General features: G+C 38.9%; 1 protein-coding gene across 1 annotated transcript in view; it reads left to right on the forward strand.

Moving 5' to 3' along the window:
• Positions 1–20090, forward strand: part of CD226 (CD226 molecule) — a 40159-nt gene extending 20069 nt beyond the window's left edge. Inside the window, 3 exon segments of the mRNA XM_059468909.1 lie at positions 5397–5509; positions 7659–7831; positions 19814–20090. Of these exon segments, the coding sequence (XP_059324892.1) occupies positions 5397–5509; positions 7659–7831; positions 19814–20090 (563 nt within the window).
• The last annotated feature ends 676 nt before the right edge of the window (positions 20091–20766 follow it).

Consider the following 20766-nt stretch of genomic DNA (forward strand, 5'->3'; position numbering starts at 1 on the left):
GAAAACACTCTATTGTATTCCTTTTAAGCCTTCACCCTGTATCATTAAGTGCATTTTGTTGAGTCTTCATTAATTTCAAAGAAAGTGAAATATCAAAGATTTCCTATTATTTCTCTTCAACATTTGGAACTTTTTCATAAGATACAATCAATATTTTTTGAGTGATATGGAAAACACAGTAAGTGGAGAGAAACAGCAGGTCAAGCATGAGCTCCCACTGCACCCTGTGGCACAGTGAAGTCTCTCACAAACTCATGAGTGACTTGCTCTGATTGATCCAACAGTTGTGGCTAGAATTAAACAAACTGCTGCCAGAAACTTGCTGCACAATTTTAAATTTTTTTTAATTTTTTTTTTTTTTTTTGTGTATGTTCTACCAGTTCAATCATGTCATTTTCTTTGGCTTAGCATTACAGCTAAGCCACGCTCCAGCTCGGATTTTCTACCAAACTCTTCCAACGCTTAAAGCCTGTTGGTGTGATTCTGCATGGGTGAAGCGATTCTTCTCGCCTTATCCAGTTCCAGAGTTATTTTGAAGTACTGAGCCTAGAAGGTGGGAGGAGAGCAGGAGAGCTGCTGTTTAGGTTTTAGGTTGAGAGAGTAAGAAAAAAGATAAGAACCCCTCTTTTTTTTTTTTTTTTTTTAAAGCTGTTGCTGAGAGGAGCTCAAGAACTTTTGAAGAGCAGGAATCTTAGGTGAAAGCCTGTATTAAGAGCATAGGATTATTTTCAGAAGAGCTGGCAGTCCAAAAACTGCTGATTCTGAGAGGTGGTATGGTAGAAAGAAGCAGCTTGCTTCTTGGCTAGAGGTGAATGAATTTTTGCAAAGAAAATAGCATGGAATTCTTGTTAAGAAATAAGGGATGGAGGAAGGAATAGATATTCAAGCATAATGAAAACAGTTCTTGTAGTTGTTTCAGTAAAAGCCAGAAAGCTGCATTAAATGCTTTTGAATGTTAGTGAAAATTAAACCATGAGATTAATTCAGTGTCACTAAGTTTATCCACTCTGTCCCACTAAATATTGTGACTGTTGTTTTCCAGAAACAGGAATTTACAAGTTAAATTGGACTTCTGCAAACATTTTTTGACCTCAAAACCTGGAACATTGAAAGCAATGTATTTGTAAAGTAGTGTAGTTCTTGTTGGATGACTCTTACAGAAACAGCTGAATATTACATATTTATACAATGTGTTCAAGAGATTTTGGATTAATTCTTCACCATATCTCTCCTTCTAAAATTTTTTTCAGTTTGGAGATCAGTCACGACACCATATTCCACATCTGAACCCATTTTCTGTGCTTTTCTTACTATGATTTTCCTTTGAGACAGTCTTTGAAGAAAGGAAACAGACTTGCAATCCACATATTGTTTCGGTAGGTGATTGGGAAAGAATGGGACATGTCGTATGAAAAGACTGAAAAATTAGCAGGGCTGAAAAAGAAGTACTTATTCCCTCCTGAAGACACAGACATTTTCAGAGGTTTAATTTTTTTTTGTAGCAAGTTCTCTTAGGCAAAGTAAAACAGAAAGGTGCTTTTATGTGGTGCCACTAGATCTGCAGAATGTGTTAGTCGTTGTATTTACATGCATGTTTAAAGGGTTACATTACAGTTTGTGCTAGGCCTTTCACCAGCTTGGTTGCCCTCCTCTGGACACATTCAAACCACCTACTTTTATATTTTTGAGACCCAGAACTGCACATAGTGCTCCGGGTGAGATCACACCATGGCTGAATACAGTAGCGTAGTCTTCATCAGCATCCAGATGAAAAGCAGGGAAATACTTGTACTGTCTCTGGGGTTTATCATATGTTCCCTGAGCGCTGGAAGGCGACAGCAGTGCTTCTGGGCAACAGGAAACAGGCAGAAAATAAGAGCTGCAGTGAGGGGTGAGGAGAACCAGGATAGGAGTGAAATTATCTTCTTTCTTCCTTCATGAAGTCATTGAGTATGAATACTAGGTATCAAATCATCTCTGTGGGTCTCCACGCAATAAACCACCATTCCCTGGGCTCGAATGCATTCATGCTGGATTTCTGCCTTTCAGCTATGGGGAAAGCTATTTCAGTGATGCCCAGTTAGGATACCATACATGCCAGTCCAGCAAGGCATGTGACAAAATACATGAAGGTCTTGGCAGAGCAGTTTGAATCTCTTGCAAAGACAGATCTCCGGCCCATCAGTGCTTCCTCCTCAAAAACCAAACTTAGTGCACTGAAGGTTGAAATGTGTCCTGCAAAAAAATTTCCCAAACTTGCAGAGAAATACTAATACTTGACAGAAATTGTACTGATGCTGAAAATATACTTAATAACCTCCTGTCAGAATAATACCTTTGTTGAGAACATAAGAACTAAAGAGACATATGACAAGCCTCTGACATGTTTCTGCAAAATCTTGACTGGGATGTTAAAGTCAGTAATTACAAAAGGTTTTGTGTAGTTAAAGAAAACAAATGCCTAAGGGAGGTTTTGCTCACTTCAAATGAGAAAAGGAACATGGGTTTCAGTTGTTGTTAGTTAAAAGAAAAAGAATCTAATGATTTTTCTCATCCATATTTAATGGCAACTGATAATCTCAGCTCTCAGACTCATTAACTCAGAGATTATAGCCATGACCTGATAAAACTGAAGGTGAAACTTCAGAAAAAAATGAAGTCTGAAGCAGTTAAACTGAAGGGTGGGGATGCTGCTGAAATCTGCAACTTTATCCAGAGTCACACATCCTTGATGACAATCAAATAAAATATTTAAATTCTTTTCCCCTGTTACTTCTAGGATGGTTTTTTTTTTTTTTTTTTTTTTTTTTTTTTTTTTTTTTTTTTTTTTTTTTATTACTGTAAGTACTCCCTGGCACAGACAGCAGCTTTCTCTGGTGGGTAGCATAACAGCTGGTCAAAAAAGACATTATAATTTTTCCTGAATTTGGAGGTAGGTATATGAACCATTCTGTCGTTTATAGTACTCATGAGCTGAAAACATTCTGAAGTAGAGTGATTTCATACATGGCTATTACACAAAAGGTGTTGGTTTGTGTTATCAGGCAGCCTTCTCTATAGTGTCACATGCCTTCACCAGCGTAAACTTCTGAGAGAATTTTCTTTCTTTGTTCTTTCCAGTAAAATAGCACTGGATTCAAGGATAAGACTCTTCTGTAATCAGTATTTTTTGTTATCCTTTCCAATGAACACATTAATACAAAAGAGACATACCTGAGCATGTCTCATGTGGAATTCAGGACAGCCAGATAAGAAGATGTGAACCTATTTGATCCCTGAGAGGAAAGCCATCTGGTGATGGCTCAGCAGCTGGTTGGCTGGGATTACTGTCATTAGTGGCACTGATTGCTTTCCTTTGCCTGTGAACTAAGCACACAACTTGTCTACCCCAATGGAAGCACTTCGGGGTAGCTGTGGTTTAATTGTAGAGTGAGCAGAACATAAAGAGAGATGTTAGCTCCTACTCACCAATGAACAGCTGAGCGTTTGAGCTGTGGATTACCTGTGTGACTTTGATAATATTACCTCTGTTCTTTTCTCCAATGCTTTTCACCTAAAAAATAAGTATTACCTCACCACAGACTTGAGCACTATAAGAATAAATCGGCTTATACCTCGAAGCCATTTTCTTGTCTGTCTCTACTTTTAGTTATTACAGGTTGTTATTTAGTTTCATTTGAAGATATGACTCCATTCCAAAGAAATCAATGCATTTCAAGCACAGTTACTATAAGTTTAACTTTTCCTGCCTAGGTTGCAGTTTTCAAAGAAAGCCTTTTTACTTGGGCTAGGACAAATGGGGCAGGTTTCCTGATACCTGTCATCAAGGCAGGTACAATACCAGGTGATTAAAAAAAGGTGGATGATAACAGGAGAAATTTTTGTGAAATTTTTTTGTTAAAAACAGATTTATTTTTTTTTTAATTGGAACAGAAAATAACTGATACCATTGCATGCAGTATTGAACAGAAAATCTCTTGAGCATTGAGATGATCTTCCTGATACTCTGAAAAATAACTCGCTGCCCCTGGAAATACTGAATGATTTTTTGGTGTCTCCTATGGGACAGCCTATACAATCACAGAACCACAGGGCTGAGTTGGAAGAAACCACAGTGGGTCAACTGGTTCAACCTCCCCACTCAAGCAGGGTCATCCTGGAGCACATGGCACAGGACTGTGAATACTCCAGTGAGGGAGACTCCACAGCCTCTCTGAGCAATCTGTCCCAGTGTTTGGGCACCCACACAGTAAATAAGTTCTTCCTCATATTCAGGTGGATCTTTCTGTGCATAAGTTTCTGCCTATTGCCTCTTGTTCTATTGCTTAACACCACTGAGAAAAGCCTGGATTCATTAATCTTCTTGGCACCCTCCCTTCAGATACTTACAGGTTGGACTTGATGATCTCAAAGGCTTTTCCCAACCTAGCTGATTGTGTGATTCCATGACGTTGATGATGTCTCCTCTCAGTCATCTCTTCTCGAGGCTGAACAGGCCCAGCTTCCCCAGCCTTTCCTCATAAAAGGGACTCTCCAGCCCCTTGATCTCCTTTGTTGCCCTGTGCTGGACCCACACCAGGAGCTCCATGTCTCTCTTTCACTGAGGAGCCCAGAGCTGGACATAGCACTACAAATGTGGCCTCACTAGGGCTGAGTAGAGGGGTGGGATCACTTCCTCGACCTGCTGGAATGCTCTTCCTAGTGCACCCCAGGACCCCATTGGCCTTCTTGGCCAAAAAATCACACTTGTTGACCACAAGGGCACTGCTGGCTCATGGACAGCTTGCTCTCCCCCAGGACCCCCATGTCCTTCTCTCAGAGTTGCTTTCCAGCACATCAGCCCCAGCCTGTACTGGTGTGTTGAGCTATTTCTCTCCAGGTGCAGGACCCTGCATTTGCCCTCATGGAATTCCAGACAGTTCTCTGCCAGTCTCTCCAACCCACTGAGGTCCTTCTGTAGGGCAGCTTTCAGACAACCCTCTGGGGTATCAGCCACTCCTCACAGCTTTGTGTTAGCCAGAACATTGTCTTAAGTAGATTGAGAACTTTCACTAACCATATACTGAGTAATTTATGTATGAACTGCTTTCTCACTGGGGAGGGAAGGAAACAGAAGAGGATTATAAAAAGTATAGCTATTTTTTTTTTCATATCACTGTGCTTTGTTCACTCACCTTTGGTCATCTGAGTCACAACTTTGTTAAGAGCTGCTTCAGCATAACAAAGGCATTTTAGAAATGAGGAAATTGCTGTAAAGTCTGAATATTGAGCATGAGCTGTCATGGAATAATGTCTTTATATAATCATTGATTTTTCAGCTTAGTTTGTAACAAAAAGTTCATGCTGATTTATATTTTTACAAATTACCAATTCTATTTATCGAAATCATATTTTAGCAGCTTGGGATCACAAATGGTTTATTACCTACCTAGCTGAAAGGATTTCTGCTGCTGTTTTGGTGTTAGATTTCCTACTGATCTTCTGCATCACCACTGCTTATCACAAAAAAGTGAGTAACAAATCAATTTGCATAATACACTGAAGCAGGTAAGGATGGATGTGTTAACAGCTCATCCTGCTATCCCACTCAGAACCAGCAAAAAAAAGGTATACATAAAAAATTGAATTTTCTCACCAATATTTTAAACTTGAAAAAAACCTATCACTTCTAGAGCCTTTAAAAAATGACATTTACTGGAGTTTTTTTCCTTTTTTCACATTGGGAAAACAAATGGCTTACTCAAGTTCCTTTGTCACCTAAATGCTTACTGTGGTATTAGCTGAAACAACATTTTAAGGGTGATTTGTCAGGAACAACATCAAGCTAGGCATTGTTATTCCTATTTTGTGTACAGAAGACAGGTGATATCTTCAAGTTTCCTACATCTTCTAGCATTTTTTGTCCTCTGATTTAATGCTCGAGATTTCCAGCTGGATCCAAATTAGTGGTTTAAACCACTATCTAAGTTTGCTGTATTCCCTGCCAAATATCTCTAGTAGTCTGATCAAGAATCTCTCTTCTTCCAAAGGAAAAAATAGTGAGCAGAAGATGTATTCCTTCCCCTACCACAATATATGATGCTGCTGGAATTTCGGGCAACATATTAGGATTTCCCCAAAGCAAAGGGCTTTTCAGGCTTTTATGATACAGTGCTAATCTCATGCATGTTGCAGCTTGCAAGCCTACCTGGAATTTTATTGTATTTATTGGTTTCAGTGGGAAAGTAAGCAACATCAGCATTATATTGGAATTAGACATTTTAGACTATACTATCATGTATGGTGCAGTTTCCTCCACTATGTTTCTGACTAAATGTATGTCTTCAGAAAGAAGAGGAGGATCACAGATGCTTTATCGAAAGTATTGTACTCAGATCTGGGTAAGGTCAACTGTTGAGATGGAGCTTTCTCATGGTTTGCCCTGTGTATTTATTAAGCTCTTTCTCTTCTGTGTCTATTCTTTATATCCCCTGAATCTTATAGTCTAATCTTAAACTATATAGACAGGAAAAATTGAAGATTTTAAAATATGATTACTGCTATTCATTATTTTTTGATGAATACCCCTTAATGCTTTACAACTACATTTAGAGACTACTCTGGTCTATGTTGTTAACAAATTACCTCTTTTGTTTTGATAGCCTTTTTATTAATTGTGTCTTTGTTTTTTTCCTCAAGTCATCATTTGTAAAACTAAGGCGAAAAATCACATTGTATGATGCTCTTTGTCTTATATATTTTTTCCAGTTCCTCTTCACTACAATTCTTTAGGATAGATGTTTTAGTGCATCTCATTTTTTTTTGTGTGTATATTGTAGTGTAGCAGTCTATGTTTTGGAACACTGAGTCTTTTTTTTTCCCCCTTAATAATCCTATTCAAGTCCTAAAGTTTAGAAGTGGAAATTTCACTACTTTTATCTTGTCCCTTCACACCCTTAACTGGGGGTGTGTTTAGGGAAGTGAGTGTTTCACGGTGGATGTGAGACCCCATTTTCACAGTGGATGTGACACTCTGCCTTTCCACCTATCTCCTCTCAGATCTCACTCCTGTATGATCCAGTGATAATGTCACTGTCAATGTCACTGCCAATATGTCCTGATAAAGCTGATTTCTCTCATTCTGACTGTTGGGTCACTGTTTGTCCTGGGATAAAGTTCTTCCTAGAGTGGCCATAGGTTAAGGACTGCTCTTTTCCTTCAGAAACCACCTTTCCTCCATACCAGTTCTGTATGTAAAATTTAGTTGTCTTAATGAAATGACTTATTCTTAGCATAGTCAATAGCTTCAGAATAATTCATGTTTTAAGATGGGTGTAGGAGAGACTGCGTCAGTACCTGAGAAGTGTGTGTGAGGGGAAGGGGCAATTTCACTGGTGCTTTATCAGGGGCCAGATGTGAGACAGCTGGGAAGCATATTCAAGCTGCAACTCCTTTTTTCATATGGCTTGGATCTGAAATGTATTCACAGAAAACAAGAAGACAAAACCCCATTTTTATTGATGGTTTCATACTTCTTAATAATAAATCAGCATCTGAAGAAAAATTCTTCTGCTTTTTCAAAGCGGTAGCTGCTTTGAGGGAAGTCCTTCAACTTTTTTTTCTTTTTTTTTTTTCTTTTTTTTTCTTTTTTCTTTTTCTTCCTTTTAATGTTCTTCTAGCCTCCTTCTAACAGTTATGGAAGATCCAATTTTCATGGCTTACAGAGCAGAGAAAGAAGAGGAGAAGAATCATCACTCAGGCAGACAGAGGAGATTTATGTCAACTGCAAAAATGTCTCACACAAACATAAGAAAAGATCATTAAGTTCTTTCTTAAGAATGAAGCAATCAAAGTACAGGCCTTTTATTTACAGAATAGACTTTATTTTCTCTGTGCTGGCGAGAAGTGGAAGGTCAAACTGGCTGTGCTGGTACGGCCTGAGCTGCTTCGGCAGGACAGTGACGAGATCCTGGATGTGCTGGTGTTGTATTGCAGCCTGCAGAGTTACCCTATCCCTTAATTCATGTGCAGGATTAGAGACTATTTGTCCTTCTGCAATAGAAACACTTTTTCCTAGTAGGTGGACTCTTAAGGATCAATTGTAGAACAGCTCTAATATGCAGAATGGAGCTGCATATGTTTACATAAAGTTAATTTGCTCTGAGAAATCTATGTGTATGAGAAGCCTATGCGACAGGGTGAGAAAGAAAATGTGTTTGATGTTGTCTATGTTCATGGTTTTTGCATCTCAAATTGAGAGCTCTATGGAATAATAAATACCCATGATTTTCCACACAGGAGGTGTTATTTTGCTGCCGGGCAAACAGTGCTATTCAGCTGACAAAAGCAAACGTATCAGGGCTCCTTGAACCTAGATTTAAAAGTATGAACAGCAGCTTGGTATCTGACAGCTTTGTGGTTTTACAGGCTTCTTGCCACTCACCACAGCAATTTCAGTGTTTTCTTTTTGGGGATGCAATTGGAGCGTAGCCCCTGCTCTCCTCCCCGACACCTTCACCCCCTCATTCCCCCCCACGCCCAGAAGAAAACAAAACAGGAAGACTCTGTCACTGTCAGGTTATATTTAATAATTTATTATAAGGTTTAGTTGCGCAAAAAATAAATGAGAACATGGAAGGTATATGAGCAAATGGTGCAAAGCAGAAGAAAGCATGACTGAGAACATTTACAAAACAATACACATACATATGCGGTTGTATGTGTGCATATGTATATATTCTGCTGAAACCTACAAAAGAAATCACACAGAAATTGAACAAACAGACAAAAAAATAAATCCTTAAACAAACAGAACTAGAAGGCAGACCTGAGAATTAGGATCTATGCATCTTTTGGCCTTTTACAAATCTGCTGAATTACTGAGGACAGAATCCCATTAAATGAAGGTGTTACCATGACAGCTGATAATCATGTCAGCAAACTGTGTGCCTGGCTCACCTATACCTGATTCCACTTTTCTCTTGAAGCATATGTAAAAATGTTGCTGGATACAGTGTTTGGCGTTTTCATCTGGGTTTTATTTTGAAAGAGGTTAGTGGTTCCTACAAATCAGGTACTGGTTCTGCTTGGCTGGCTAGGAAGAGCATCACAGCCTGACAGCAAAAAGCGCATTTTGCACAGCCTTCCCCAGTGGAAAGCTTTCTTCACGTGCACAGGAAAATAGGGACCTAGTTTCTTCTAAGAATAACATGGACACAAGGCTTTTCTTCACTATCTGAGCAATAATAGCATCATGTGGTTATCCTACACTTCAGCTGAAAATCTAAAGTCCTAAACTAAAGTGTCCTTTCAACTTAAGTTGTTTACAATGTCATATACCATTAAAAACATCTTGTTTTGGTTTTCTGTACTCCTGAACAAGGACACGTTGCCATGGATGTTCGTTTTTTTTTAAATTTCACTTGCTGAAGGTTTTCAGATATACAAATGCTTGAATGTGAAATTGATGAGGATACACAGAACTGTACTACTAACAAGTTGGTTTATTTCCTGAGTTATCAAATGTCATAGCAGATAATTCTAAGTTGTGCACAGCCTTACAGATGAAACCTTGTAGCATTGGGTCATTTCTTATGGTCCCCCTGATAATGAAAATCCAAAAATAACAAAATAATGGACTTGATTACACAGAAGGTCTCATTTGGAGAGACAAATTGGAATTACACAAACATCCATAGGCTGAGAAGATGGTATTGTTTTACTGCTTTTAGAGACCATCAGAATACATCCCTGCTTCACTGAGGGTAAAAAAAAGGGAGAGGTTGAGGTTAAAAATCTGGAATATCAGATTATTTTGATTATTTGTGGTACTGCCCTTATTTCATTTCTCTCTTGGTACTTTCAGCTTGTCTTTTTGAAAAAATTGCTTATTTTTGAGATTTGAAGACAAAACAAAATCTATAGTGCACTCCTTTGCAGGTATGTAATCTGTTTTAATTCAAATTCTGTAAACATATTAGTTCTACCAGTAGGATAATCCACAGGGAAAATCACATCACACATAGCATAATAAGAACAATATGTTATTTTTTTTCAAAAAACAATCTCAAAACAACAGCTTTATTTTTGTACCATAGTAATATCAGTGAACAGCAGCTGAACAAGTGACAAATTAAAACCACAAAGAAAACAACCCCAAACTTATCAATATTCTTATTGGTTTAAAAACTAGCAAGCTACACAAAAGAGAAACTTCCAAAAACTCAATTTGAAATGCAATATTAGAACTCTTTAAATATTTTATGAGTCTGGTAGGTTGGGACCCAATATTTGTTGTTTGGATTATGTAAATAGACTTTCCAGTGTAAACAAACCATTGTTTATTGCTGCTTAGTTTCAATATTTCCCATAGATTTGTCCTTTCCTTTTGGAATTTTAAAAAATTCTTTTGAATAAACTCCATCAACTGTAATTTGGAAATTTTATGTTGAACAGTTACTGTGCTATTTCAAGCTGTATCACTTGCTCAAATAGTTAAGAGGGAAGAAAAAAGAATCAATGAAGCAAAATGACACAACCATGGATAGCAACCAGCTCAGCATACCATCTAAACTGTAAAATAGTTCTGTGGGTTTTTTAAGGTCTTGGAAACTTTGCTGAAAGGAAATAAATGTAGTAAAATATCTTGTCATTAAAAAACTGAGTCTTGAATACCTTGAAGGGTATTCTAGGGTAACTACCATCTGTGTGACTTGAAAATGAATATATGAGATTAAAGAGAAGTAAAACCTTTTCCATAATAATAAAACCAATCTTTTTCATTGGGTCAGAAAGGGAAATGTTTAAATTTAATGTTCAAAAGAATATTCAATGATCAATAGTACAACTAAGTCTTTCAAGGGTGTAAACTCACATCTCTTTGAAAAAGACTTCTCAATGTAGAAAAGGCAGTCACCAGAGTTTGAATCAACAGGACAAAAAGAAACTCACAGTCTATGAAAGAAGGTGAAAGTTAGAACCTGTTATTTTCTTTATTCATTTCAGACAGATTCCTTTACCTTAAAGAACTTCTCTGACTGTAATATGTTCATGACACTGCTCCTTCTGCTCTCCCATGGCTGTGAGTGTTGGGGTAAAACAGTGATTCAGTGAGGAAACAGGCTGTTCTAAGGGCTGGACCCACCAAGGAACACAAGAAGCTGGACACCCCCTCCTCTGGCAGGGTAGTTCAGCAATTAACCTTCTTTATGACCTCCACCTGACCTAAATTCCCACCCTCCTCCTCTGTTAGGCACACCTAAATGTTTTGGAGAATGTCAGAAATAGCAAGTTCTAACTATACTGTGCAACTCAACCACCTGCCCCCGCTCCAGGTCTTATCCCAGGACTAGGGGACAGGAGGAGAGGACCAAGGAAACACAGCAGGCAGAACAGGTAAAGTATAGCTGCTACCAGCATTTGCTAGCTTACTCCTGACAGCTCCACATAAGAAACCTTACCTCAGAAAAAGGAAAAATTTAATATTCAGAGGATTGTTCAGATGATTGATCTCACTACTGGTTTCATTTCTAGGGGTGTTTGTTTTGTTTTGTTTGTTTGTTTGTGTGCTTTTTTGTGTTTCGTTTTTAATGGATGATTATTTTTATTATTGTAATCATAAAGATATCAGGGCACCAGGACTCTGGTTTTTCAAATTTACTTTTAAATCTTATGTGCACCATGCTCCTTTAAATATGCTCTGTTACAGAGCTCTGTGAAAGCCCAAATCAATGGTATTTATTTACAGAAGCTGAGACTCTGCCTCAGTGAGTACTCCCTAGTGCAATTTCCTTCAAAGCTGAGATGCTCAATAGGAGTTAATCCTCTGAACAGCTTTGTAAGTCTGACACTAAAGGTTATTTCCAAAACCAGCCCGTCTGTCTACAAGATAGGTGCTAAAATGTTCTTTTAGGCTGCAGACCCCAGGAGTAGAAGCTGTTTGCCAAGCTCTCAGACTGTATTGTTCAAGGTGTAAGCAAGGCAACATAAAAGACATTTCCCAAACACACCCATCCCTGGAGAACCTTGTTGGGCTGTAGCACAAGGCTCACCTTCACAGCTGTGCCTGGCTGGGCTGTGGTGTCAGGGCAAGTGTGGGCTCAGGGCGAGCACTGCTCCTTTGGTATCTCAGGCAAATGGCTCCACCCCCAGGCCACACACCCACAGTGGTCTTCCAAACACTAAACTGGACCAGGCTTTTCACTGCCACCTGAAATGCTGGCTCATCCAGCATCCTTCCTGCCAAATCGCTCAGGAAATGGGAGACCCTTCCCAGTTCTCTCCCAGCCTGCATCAGACAAGTAAGCACACTCTCTCCCCTGCCCTCTGAAGCTGGGCTCCTACACAAAAACAACTCATATTTTTAGGATGAAGAAGAGCCTGCAGGGCTTGGGAGGACACTCTTCTACCAAGAGGGTCCTTGTCTCTGCTTTTGTCCCTACCTTTTTTTATGTTGTTGGTCTTTTCTAATACTACAGTGCATTGAGAGTCATGAGAAGAGTATGAGAGAGACAAGCATCTGGATAACCATGGGATAAATGAGTGACGAGTTTGCCTACATTTCCTGTAAATCAGGGGAGTCTCAGGAACTGTGATATAGCCTCAGCTGTGTCAGATACTACTGGGGCAGGCTGCCACCATGCCTCAGGACTGACTAGTGCCCCTGCTCTGACTGATTTCTTGGCCCCGATAAGGCTTGATAAATAAAGCTGCAGATTTCCCTTACTATCTGTGCTACAGTCTCATATATCCCTACATATAACTTAGGATATAATGTTTGAGCTAGAAATACCAAAGGAAATGTACAAAGCTATCTAACACACATTTCAGAAGATTATTTCTACACTATCCAAATTTTTAGCCTGTATAGTTAGATGAAATAATTAATATGAATTACTAGCCATGGCTGACACATTTCTTCTAACCTTATGCTTACTTAAAAAGACAACTTTGTAATTTTACAAAAAAAGCATCTCAGTGGTTCTAAAGGGTATTTAACACCTGTCTTAACAGTTTATTCAATTAGATTGTTACACTAAATAATTAATTTGTAGCATTAACCAGTAAATTTTATAAAATTATTTAAGTGATCAATAGCTTATCATACTAAGATATAAACAAAAGCACAGTATCTTTCTTTTTTCTTCAATACTTTTCTCTGTTTGTGCTGATGTCTATATGTGTATTTGAAAAGAGGAATGTATGTTAGAAATATTTGCATGTATTAAAATTAATCTCTTTTACTACTCTTTTTTCCCTCTGAAATAAAACTGTCTTAAGCAGACATTTATTATTTTCTTTGAAATGTCTATAATTTACCCAACAATGTTAGAATGGGAGGAACCTTCCTACAGAACTCTGTCAGAACATTTTGAAATTAGAAGAAAAAAGGTTGAGCACCTCTGTATGTATTTTTGTGGATCATAAAGGAAGATATCACACAGATCACACAGAACTCAATGAGCTGTGAAATATTCTAAATTATACTTTTGACAATACCTGGCTGCAGTGAGCTCCACAAAGCTGTGTGATAACATTGGTAGTGCATTGTGCAAAATACTGGTTTTTTCTATATTGCATAATGGGTGTCAGGCAGACTGGTACTCTGTTCTTCCAGCCAGGTTAGGGAAAATGAGCCCATCATGCTTTGTGAAGAATGCAGTGTAGAGCTGTGAATCAGACTGAGCACAGGACATTGCTTCCAGCTCCTGATGAAGGAGAAATTGAATGCCATGGGGAAGAGTTTTGTGCTCAACATGGCCCACTGCTGTGTGCGTGTTTGCCAATTTCTCCTAATCTTTTTAAAGATTACAGAATCTGGTTTTATTTTTGTTGGTTTCTTACCACATTCTTCACTTCTTTTCACAAATTTCTCTACCTTTTTATAGTGATGATTTTCAAAGAAATAAAAGGTTAGCATGTATCATTCTTCAGTAAGAAGTCATAACACTATTTTTTTTTCATATATTTTCTGTTTTTCCTTGCAACCATCTCAAATCAGAGCAATTTCAAAAAAGCAGTTCTGGATATCTCCTGCCACAGCTGATCATCTATGGAAACTCAGGAAATGCAACAATTAACATCCACAAGGAAAATTTTATTTTATGTCATTTATTCTGTTTGAAGTATTGGAGCAGTGATGAGAGTAAATGTTTAACTGAAACCCTTATTTTGGTTATTGGTATGGAATTGCCAAACCAGCCAATTAATTTTGTGCTATTTTCTATCCCATTCTGACTTGCTATCATACAATTTTTAAAAAGATTGAAAACAATGTGTCAGCTGATTAAAAATTAACTTCATTCATGTCAAATATTCTCACTGGAAAAAATCTACTGTAAAATATATTAATGCACTTGACAATCTCAGGATTGTAAGAGAAAGTAGTAAATCTGTTGAACCTCATGAAGATTTTTACATCAAAGCAACAAAAAACCCCAATGAAATTAATTCTTTGGGACTTTAAATGTGATGTTTAAAGATATTAACTTTTTCCTATTAGAGAACCTATTACTTTCTGAGTTTGCATTCAACTTAAAAGGAAATATTGTCTCCATTACAGCTAGCAATATTCATAAAAATATGGACATTGTCAAATGCTTTAATTATATTTAATAATACTTAAACCTCAGTTACTTTCATATGTGTTTTAATTGTGTCTGTAAAAATCTGTTGAGCTGCATAAGCTTGTAAAAATCCTTGCAAAGTGAAACTTCCATTTTCTTCAACAGCACCACTTTGCCAACAGATACTAATATTTACGTTTCTAAGCACAATGTAATTTAAATAATTGCTGAATACACAGGACCTTCACCCATCACCTTTTACTGTCTTTTAAGGACCTGAACAGGGAGAAACTTCTTGTTACAACAAAGGAGTCAATATTCTTTGAGGTTTTTTTCCATTCCACCATAAGCTTATCCTTGTTTCCAATATACCTCACCTTTTTATCTAAAATAAAAAGTGACAAGCATTTATTTATAATATCAAGAATGAACCCTGCATACTTCGTGTAGAGCAAGATTTTATAACTGCAGAATTCACATATCCAGCCCTTAGATTTTAAAATTGTGTCACTACAGTGGTGTTGCACAGTCATTATCTTCTACTTACAAAACACAGGCAGGCATTTTGACCAGTTCTCTGTGGTTAAAACTGTAAAATTCTAGTATATCCTGTTGTGTAATAAGTGTGTTTGGACAGAGTCACAAGTATTTGAATGATGTATGGAAAAATGAAATTTTCCAGTGCTATTGGATCTATTCTCGTAATCAAAGATCAACTTTTCACACTTTTTCCACTGTTCACTCCATTCTACATGTGGATAAAAGCCACACTTACTCCTTTGCAGTAGGTATAAAAAAGAGCCAAAATACCCTGATATTAAACACTAAAGCAGAGATTAATCGGAACTCATTACTCCTTCCTTTTTAGTATTTTGTAAATAATTCTATATTTTATGCTAAAATGCACAGCCATTCAAGACAGTTATATTTTCTAATGGAAAACCACCCTGCAGTTTCTAGGTTACCAGATGAAAACCAGCACATGTGGCTGGTGAGCTAAGTCTGGGTAGAGGTTTATATGCTGCAGGCTGATGGTCTTTGTCTGTTCTAGAGATCAAATATCTCAAAAAACCCTACTCCTCACAGTATTGCCTTTTAGACTGGAAAGCTGAGCAAGCATGAAGTTAATTCCTTTTCTGATAAATGCAGTACATAGATATGATTAATGATTGACCTTTTTTTCTCTTTGCCGTAAGCAGGTAAGGGTCGTCACAGATCGCCTGCACTTTAGCAACTTCTAAATAAATGGGTGCCTGAAGGCTGTATTTTGTACTTAAATTATTGCTATAGAGAGCACTTTAAAACACTTTTGCCCTCAGACATTCAATTTCAACCCTTCTTCCAGCAAAGTCTTATTAACTTAGAACAAAACTTGATTATAGTTTTCTGCATCCCAACAGGATTTCTATACATGTGTTGTGGAATGAAGTATTTTACCGAAATGTCACGGTAGACTTTTGACAAAACAAAAGAGAGCAGCTATTGTCAATATCTCGACACACTCCTTTGGTTTGTCAATACATTTTCAAGTTTTACTTGTAGCTTTTGTGGAACCAAAAAAGAAGAAAACAAGCACAGCAAAACCTCCCAAAGACAGAACTTGATACATGTGACCATGTATCTGACACAAAAAGTAACGTCTGAATATTTACTCAGTAAAATAGCAAAGTCCCTGCTACAAGAGATTCTCCTTTCTCTTTCACATGGGCAGATGAAATTGTTTCAAAGGAGTGTACTCACAGATAGTTTAAACTATAAATAATGACGTGGCTGTTTAAAAAAATGGGACTATTCAAGTTCCTTAGCACCATTTGATGATTTATTAGCAGTCTCTTTCAATTTCACCTTTTCTGCACCAAGTGACTTCAAAATCAAAAGTACCAGCATGCATCAATCTATAATATTCACAGTAAAGATATATTAGTAACTATATTTAGTAATGCCATGTGTTATTGGTTCATAGGGGTGAATATATTGTTATCAAAGGGTGATTTCAAAAAAATGTAAATCATGGTTACAATTATATTTTCATATCACATCCTCTGAAACAGAAATAAAAGCAGAAGCTTTATTTCTTTTATTTTATCATGTACTAATGCTGTTCCATTTGTACCAGCTGTACCTGGATACCACTGAAGACATTTTGTTGCCCTCCGTCCCTTTACAGCTCATTAGCTGAAAACAGAGAGCAACTCGGGGGTCAGGAGTAGTCTGTGTGCCTTGCACAGGAGGAAAGCCGAGACTGGAACAGGGTCCCATGGGGTCCTGGGTCTATTTAAAGGCCACTGCAGTCTCTAGGCAGGCAGCTCTACCACGTGTTCCAAAAGAGAGTTTTCCTTCTGGTGGAAGCACTAGGAGCTGTACAAAGTAGTCTCAGTGGCCATCGCTTAGGTTATCAACAGGCGTGTGCCAGGAATTAAAGCAATTCCATGAGAACAGAATTTTCTGGCACACTGCTGTGACAGTGTCTGCCTGGTTCTCGTGGAGCTTTTCTGAGGAACATTTGTGGAAGCTGTGTGAATACATCAGTGTTACAGTGATATCATCTGCTGTTCTGGAGTGGCACTAGTGGCAGCATCCACTGGCTCTGAATATTTTTGTGCTTCAGGTTACCAGCTGTCTTAGACTGTGTTACAGTACATTGTAAAGTTGCATCCTCATTTTCCAATCCTAGTGTGCTTGTGTTTGGTCTCTACAAGAAATAGATTCCCAACAGGTCAGATTTGCTATAGATTGGTTGTGTTCTGCAGCTTTGTTCAATTTTCTGTGTATTGTATGAGACCCCACAGGTATTTTATAAATGTGAGTTGAGAGGATTGTTGCATTATGCAATGAAAGCAAAATATTTAGTAAAACTCACATACATGGCCATATATATAGCCAAAACTGCTATAATTCTCCCTTCCATCCCTTTCTTGGTGTGTTTTCTTTGAAAATAGCATCTACGTTTTCATTAACTTGACAATACTCAGGTACTGCATAAGAAGACAAAGCCACAGACAGAAACTGCTCCCCAGTAAAAAAGAACATTATATAGATCTTATGCTTTTTATAGAAATACTAGTTGAAGTACTAGGTTAAAGTGTTTCTAGTTGAAGTACTAGGCTGAGGATTTAGATAGGTTATTAAAGTATATGGACACTGGAACTATAAAGCATATTCTCCTGTTTTGCCTTTTCCCCACTTTTGGGCTATATAGAATGACTGGTATTTAAGTCATGAGGAAGAAAGTTACTTGGACTTGAAAAATGCATTGAAACTGTAGAACATATTGAAAACTTAATTTAAGGAGTTTCAAAGAAAATATATTTAATTTTAGGGCAAGTGGAAGAATCCCAGTGGCAAAGGAATAAAAATAATTGACCATTTCCCCAAAAGGCAAATATTTGGCAAAGCTGCACTGAGTAACAGAATTACATCATCATCATTTTGTGTCAAATTTCACATTTAAAGTTTGCAAATTGGAAAATTTCCCTAAGCAAAATGTCAACTGAATCTTTTTCTTAAATGGAAGTGTGAATGAAGCTTCCTTGATGGGTACAGCTCTGAGAGCACCCTAGGTACAGTGCCCTGACAGCGTGGGAGAGCAGTTTTTCATTTCAGCTCATCAAAATACTCTCTGCAGGGAGCCATTCTATTCCTGAGTATGGCAGCACTGTGAGAAGGAAAAGAGGTAGTGAATGAGACAAGGAAAAACAGAAAAAACAAATAAAGGTGATTGTGGTGGGGTAGAACTGTTTCATTGAAGTGGATCGCAAAACTTTTTTATTCAGCAGCCGTTCACTGAAAGATGTAAGTCTGCAAGGTCTCTTAGCCAGGAAAATGGTTGGAGAAAAGCTGACCATACTGTATCAGTAAATGTTTAATCAAAAGCAGAAATTTCTTCCATACCTTTTAATACATATATATATAATGTGCATATATAAAACAACCCAACAGCACTTTTCCCGTTAAATTATAGTACATAAAACCGATTGTTTCATTGGAAAAGAGTCTATATGTCTCCTCCTTGATACATTTCCTCAACCTGTCCTGAGAAACAACCAATGAACTGAATTCCTCTGGTAATCATGGCAATAGTTTCACACTGGGAACAGAACACAAGGCTCCTCAGATCATACAAGAGGGCAAATTTTTTTCCTCACAATTTCAAACATTCCAGGGCATCACAAGAATTACATAAATATTTGATAGAAGTTACAAAAATCTAAATGTTCAGGATAGATAAAATTCATTCCCCACCTACAGGTATGCCTTCCAACTTATTCCCTCATTACTGATTACAAACATCTACTACAGTTTGTTTTTTAAAGACGTCTTCCAAAGACAGAAAATCTCCATTGAGAGGTACTCATCCTCCTTTTGAGAGTAAACAGATGCTTGACACATGATCATACAAGATACAATGTGCATCTAGAACAGAAATCTGAGAAGGAAACACACAAAATCAAAGTAACGCTGACCAGAAAGACAAGACCAGAGCTCAGCTCTACCATGTCTGGCCCAGCTGTGGCACGGGCAGTTGCCAGCTGGGCAAGTGCCCACTTTTTTTGTTTGAGGAACAGTTTTCCCGCTTTTTAAAGTTAGGCTTGCAGGGATGGCTACCTAAATAATTTGCGAAAAAGAGTATTTTGCAGCAGTTCTAAGGACTAGACTGTGCTGCTGATAGGGATGTTCACAGCTCTTAGGGGCATGGTGAAAATTGCACGTGTAAGGGATGAATTTGTGCCCCAGGAATTTAAGATTAGAGCTGGACCAGGCAATAACTTTACCTTGATGCACCAAACCCTATTACCAACAAAACATATCAGCCTGCTGCTCCAGTATTTGTGGATGCCTGGCTCAAAAAACACCCAACCACCCTCTAGGGCAGTGAGTGAACCCACTCGGATCTGGAGTGACCCTCACAGCACTGATGCCACATCTTGAGTAGGTGACATTTCAGTGCCTCCAGCGGGAGTTGCAGGCTGTGGCAAGGACCGACAGAGGTTGTGGGTGAAGACAGGCTGTCCTGCTGGTGGGGGCGGGAAGGAAGGCCCCCAGTGTCAAACGTGCCATTGCAGTGGAGCCCCAGAAGGGACCTTCTCCGGTCATGCAGAAACCTTCACACCAACCAACACAGTTTCATTTGTTTCCACCACTTTCTTACAACACAGACGTGTCCCCCCTTCCTCCCTCCCCCCAACCCCCCAACCCCCTCCTTTCTGAACATATCGACAAAAGGAACGGCAAAATAAATAAATAAAGACTTAGCCTCTGCTTCGGGGCAGCCGCCTCTCCAGGGTCCCGCATCGGCGGCGCCCCGGCTGGAGCTGCTCGGCGTCAGTGTTCACGGCAAATGGCGGGTGCAGAGGAGGCCGGCGGCGCCCCGGCCCTGGCGGGAGGCTCCAGGCTCAGCTGTCCATGTGCAGCCCCCGGCTGTCATTGCACCAGCCCCGAGCCGTAGCTGAAGGTGTAGCTGCTGGCCAGCGACAGCGGCTGCTGGTGCTCCTCGGCCTGCTCCGACGGGTAGCTGGGAAAGGTCTGCGCCCGGGACACCTTCGCTGAGCCGAGGCTGTGACCTGGAGCGGGGAGAGACATGAACACACAGGATCTAAGTGGGCTTTGAAGCTTTTCACCTCCAGTGGATTAGCTTCCTACTGTCCCACGGTGTCCGGAGAGCAGAGTTGCTTCATTGGGTCCTTTTGGGGCTGCAGAAGAGGGTATTCCCTGTGCCTAAGGGCACAGGTGGCTGACAGATTCCCAGCCAAGGCAAAAGGCCCCAGACCCAACCCAGATATAATTTAGGGTGACAATTACTATGTCACAGACATCTTTTCATAAAAATCCTTTCTTTAGGATTTTTCCCCTTCTGGGAAGCTGAGGCCCCAGAAGAAGAATGTAAACAGTGGTTATCTGCTGCTGTGGAATGCAACAGGTGCACCTGTGATTGGCCCAGGTTGGATGTGTACAATTAAGGGCCAATCAAGGACCGAGCTCTCTCTGGGGCAGAATCAGAGAGAGCTCCCTTGTTATTCATTCTTTCTCTATTCTTAGCTTAGCAAGATTCTGAGAACTTTCTCTCTATTCTTTTTAGTATAGTTATAATGTAATATATATCGTAGACTAATAAATCAAGCCTTCTGAACATGAGGTCAACATTCTCGCCTCTCTCTTCACCCTGAAGACCCTTGCAAGCCCTGTAACATTACTATTTCAAACTTCAGTGTCGTATTTGTGCATT

This window comes from Ammospiza nelsoni, chromosome 1, assembly GCF_027579445.1.
Source record: "Ammospiza nelsoni isolate bAmmNel1 chromosome 1, bAmmNel1.pri, whole genome shotgun sequence".
NCBI lineage: Eukaryota > Metazoa > Chordata > Aves > Passeriformes > Passerellidae > Ammospiza > Ammospiza nelsoni.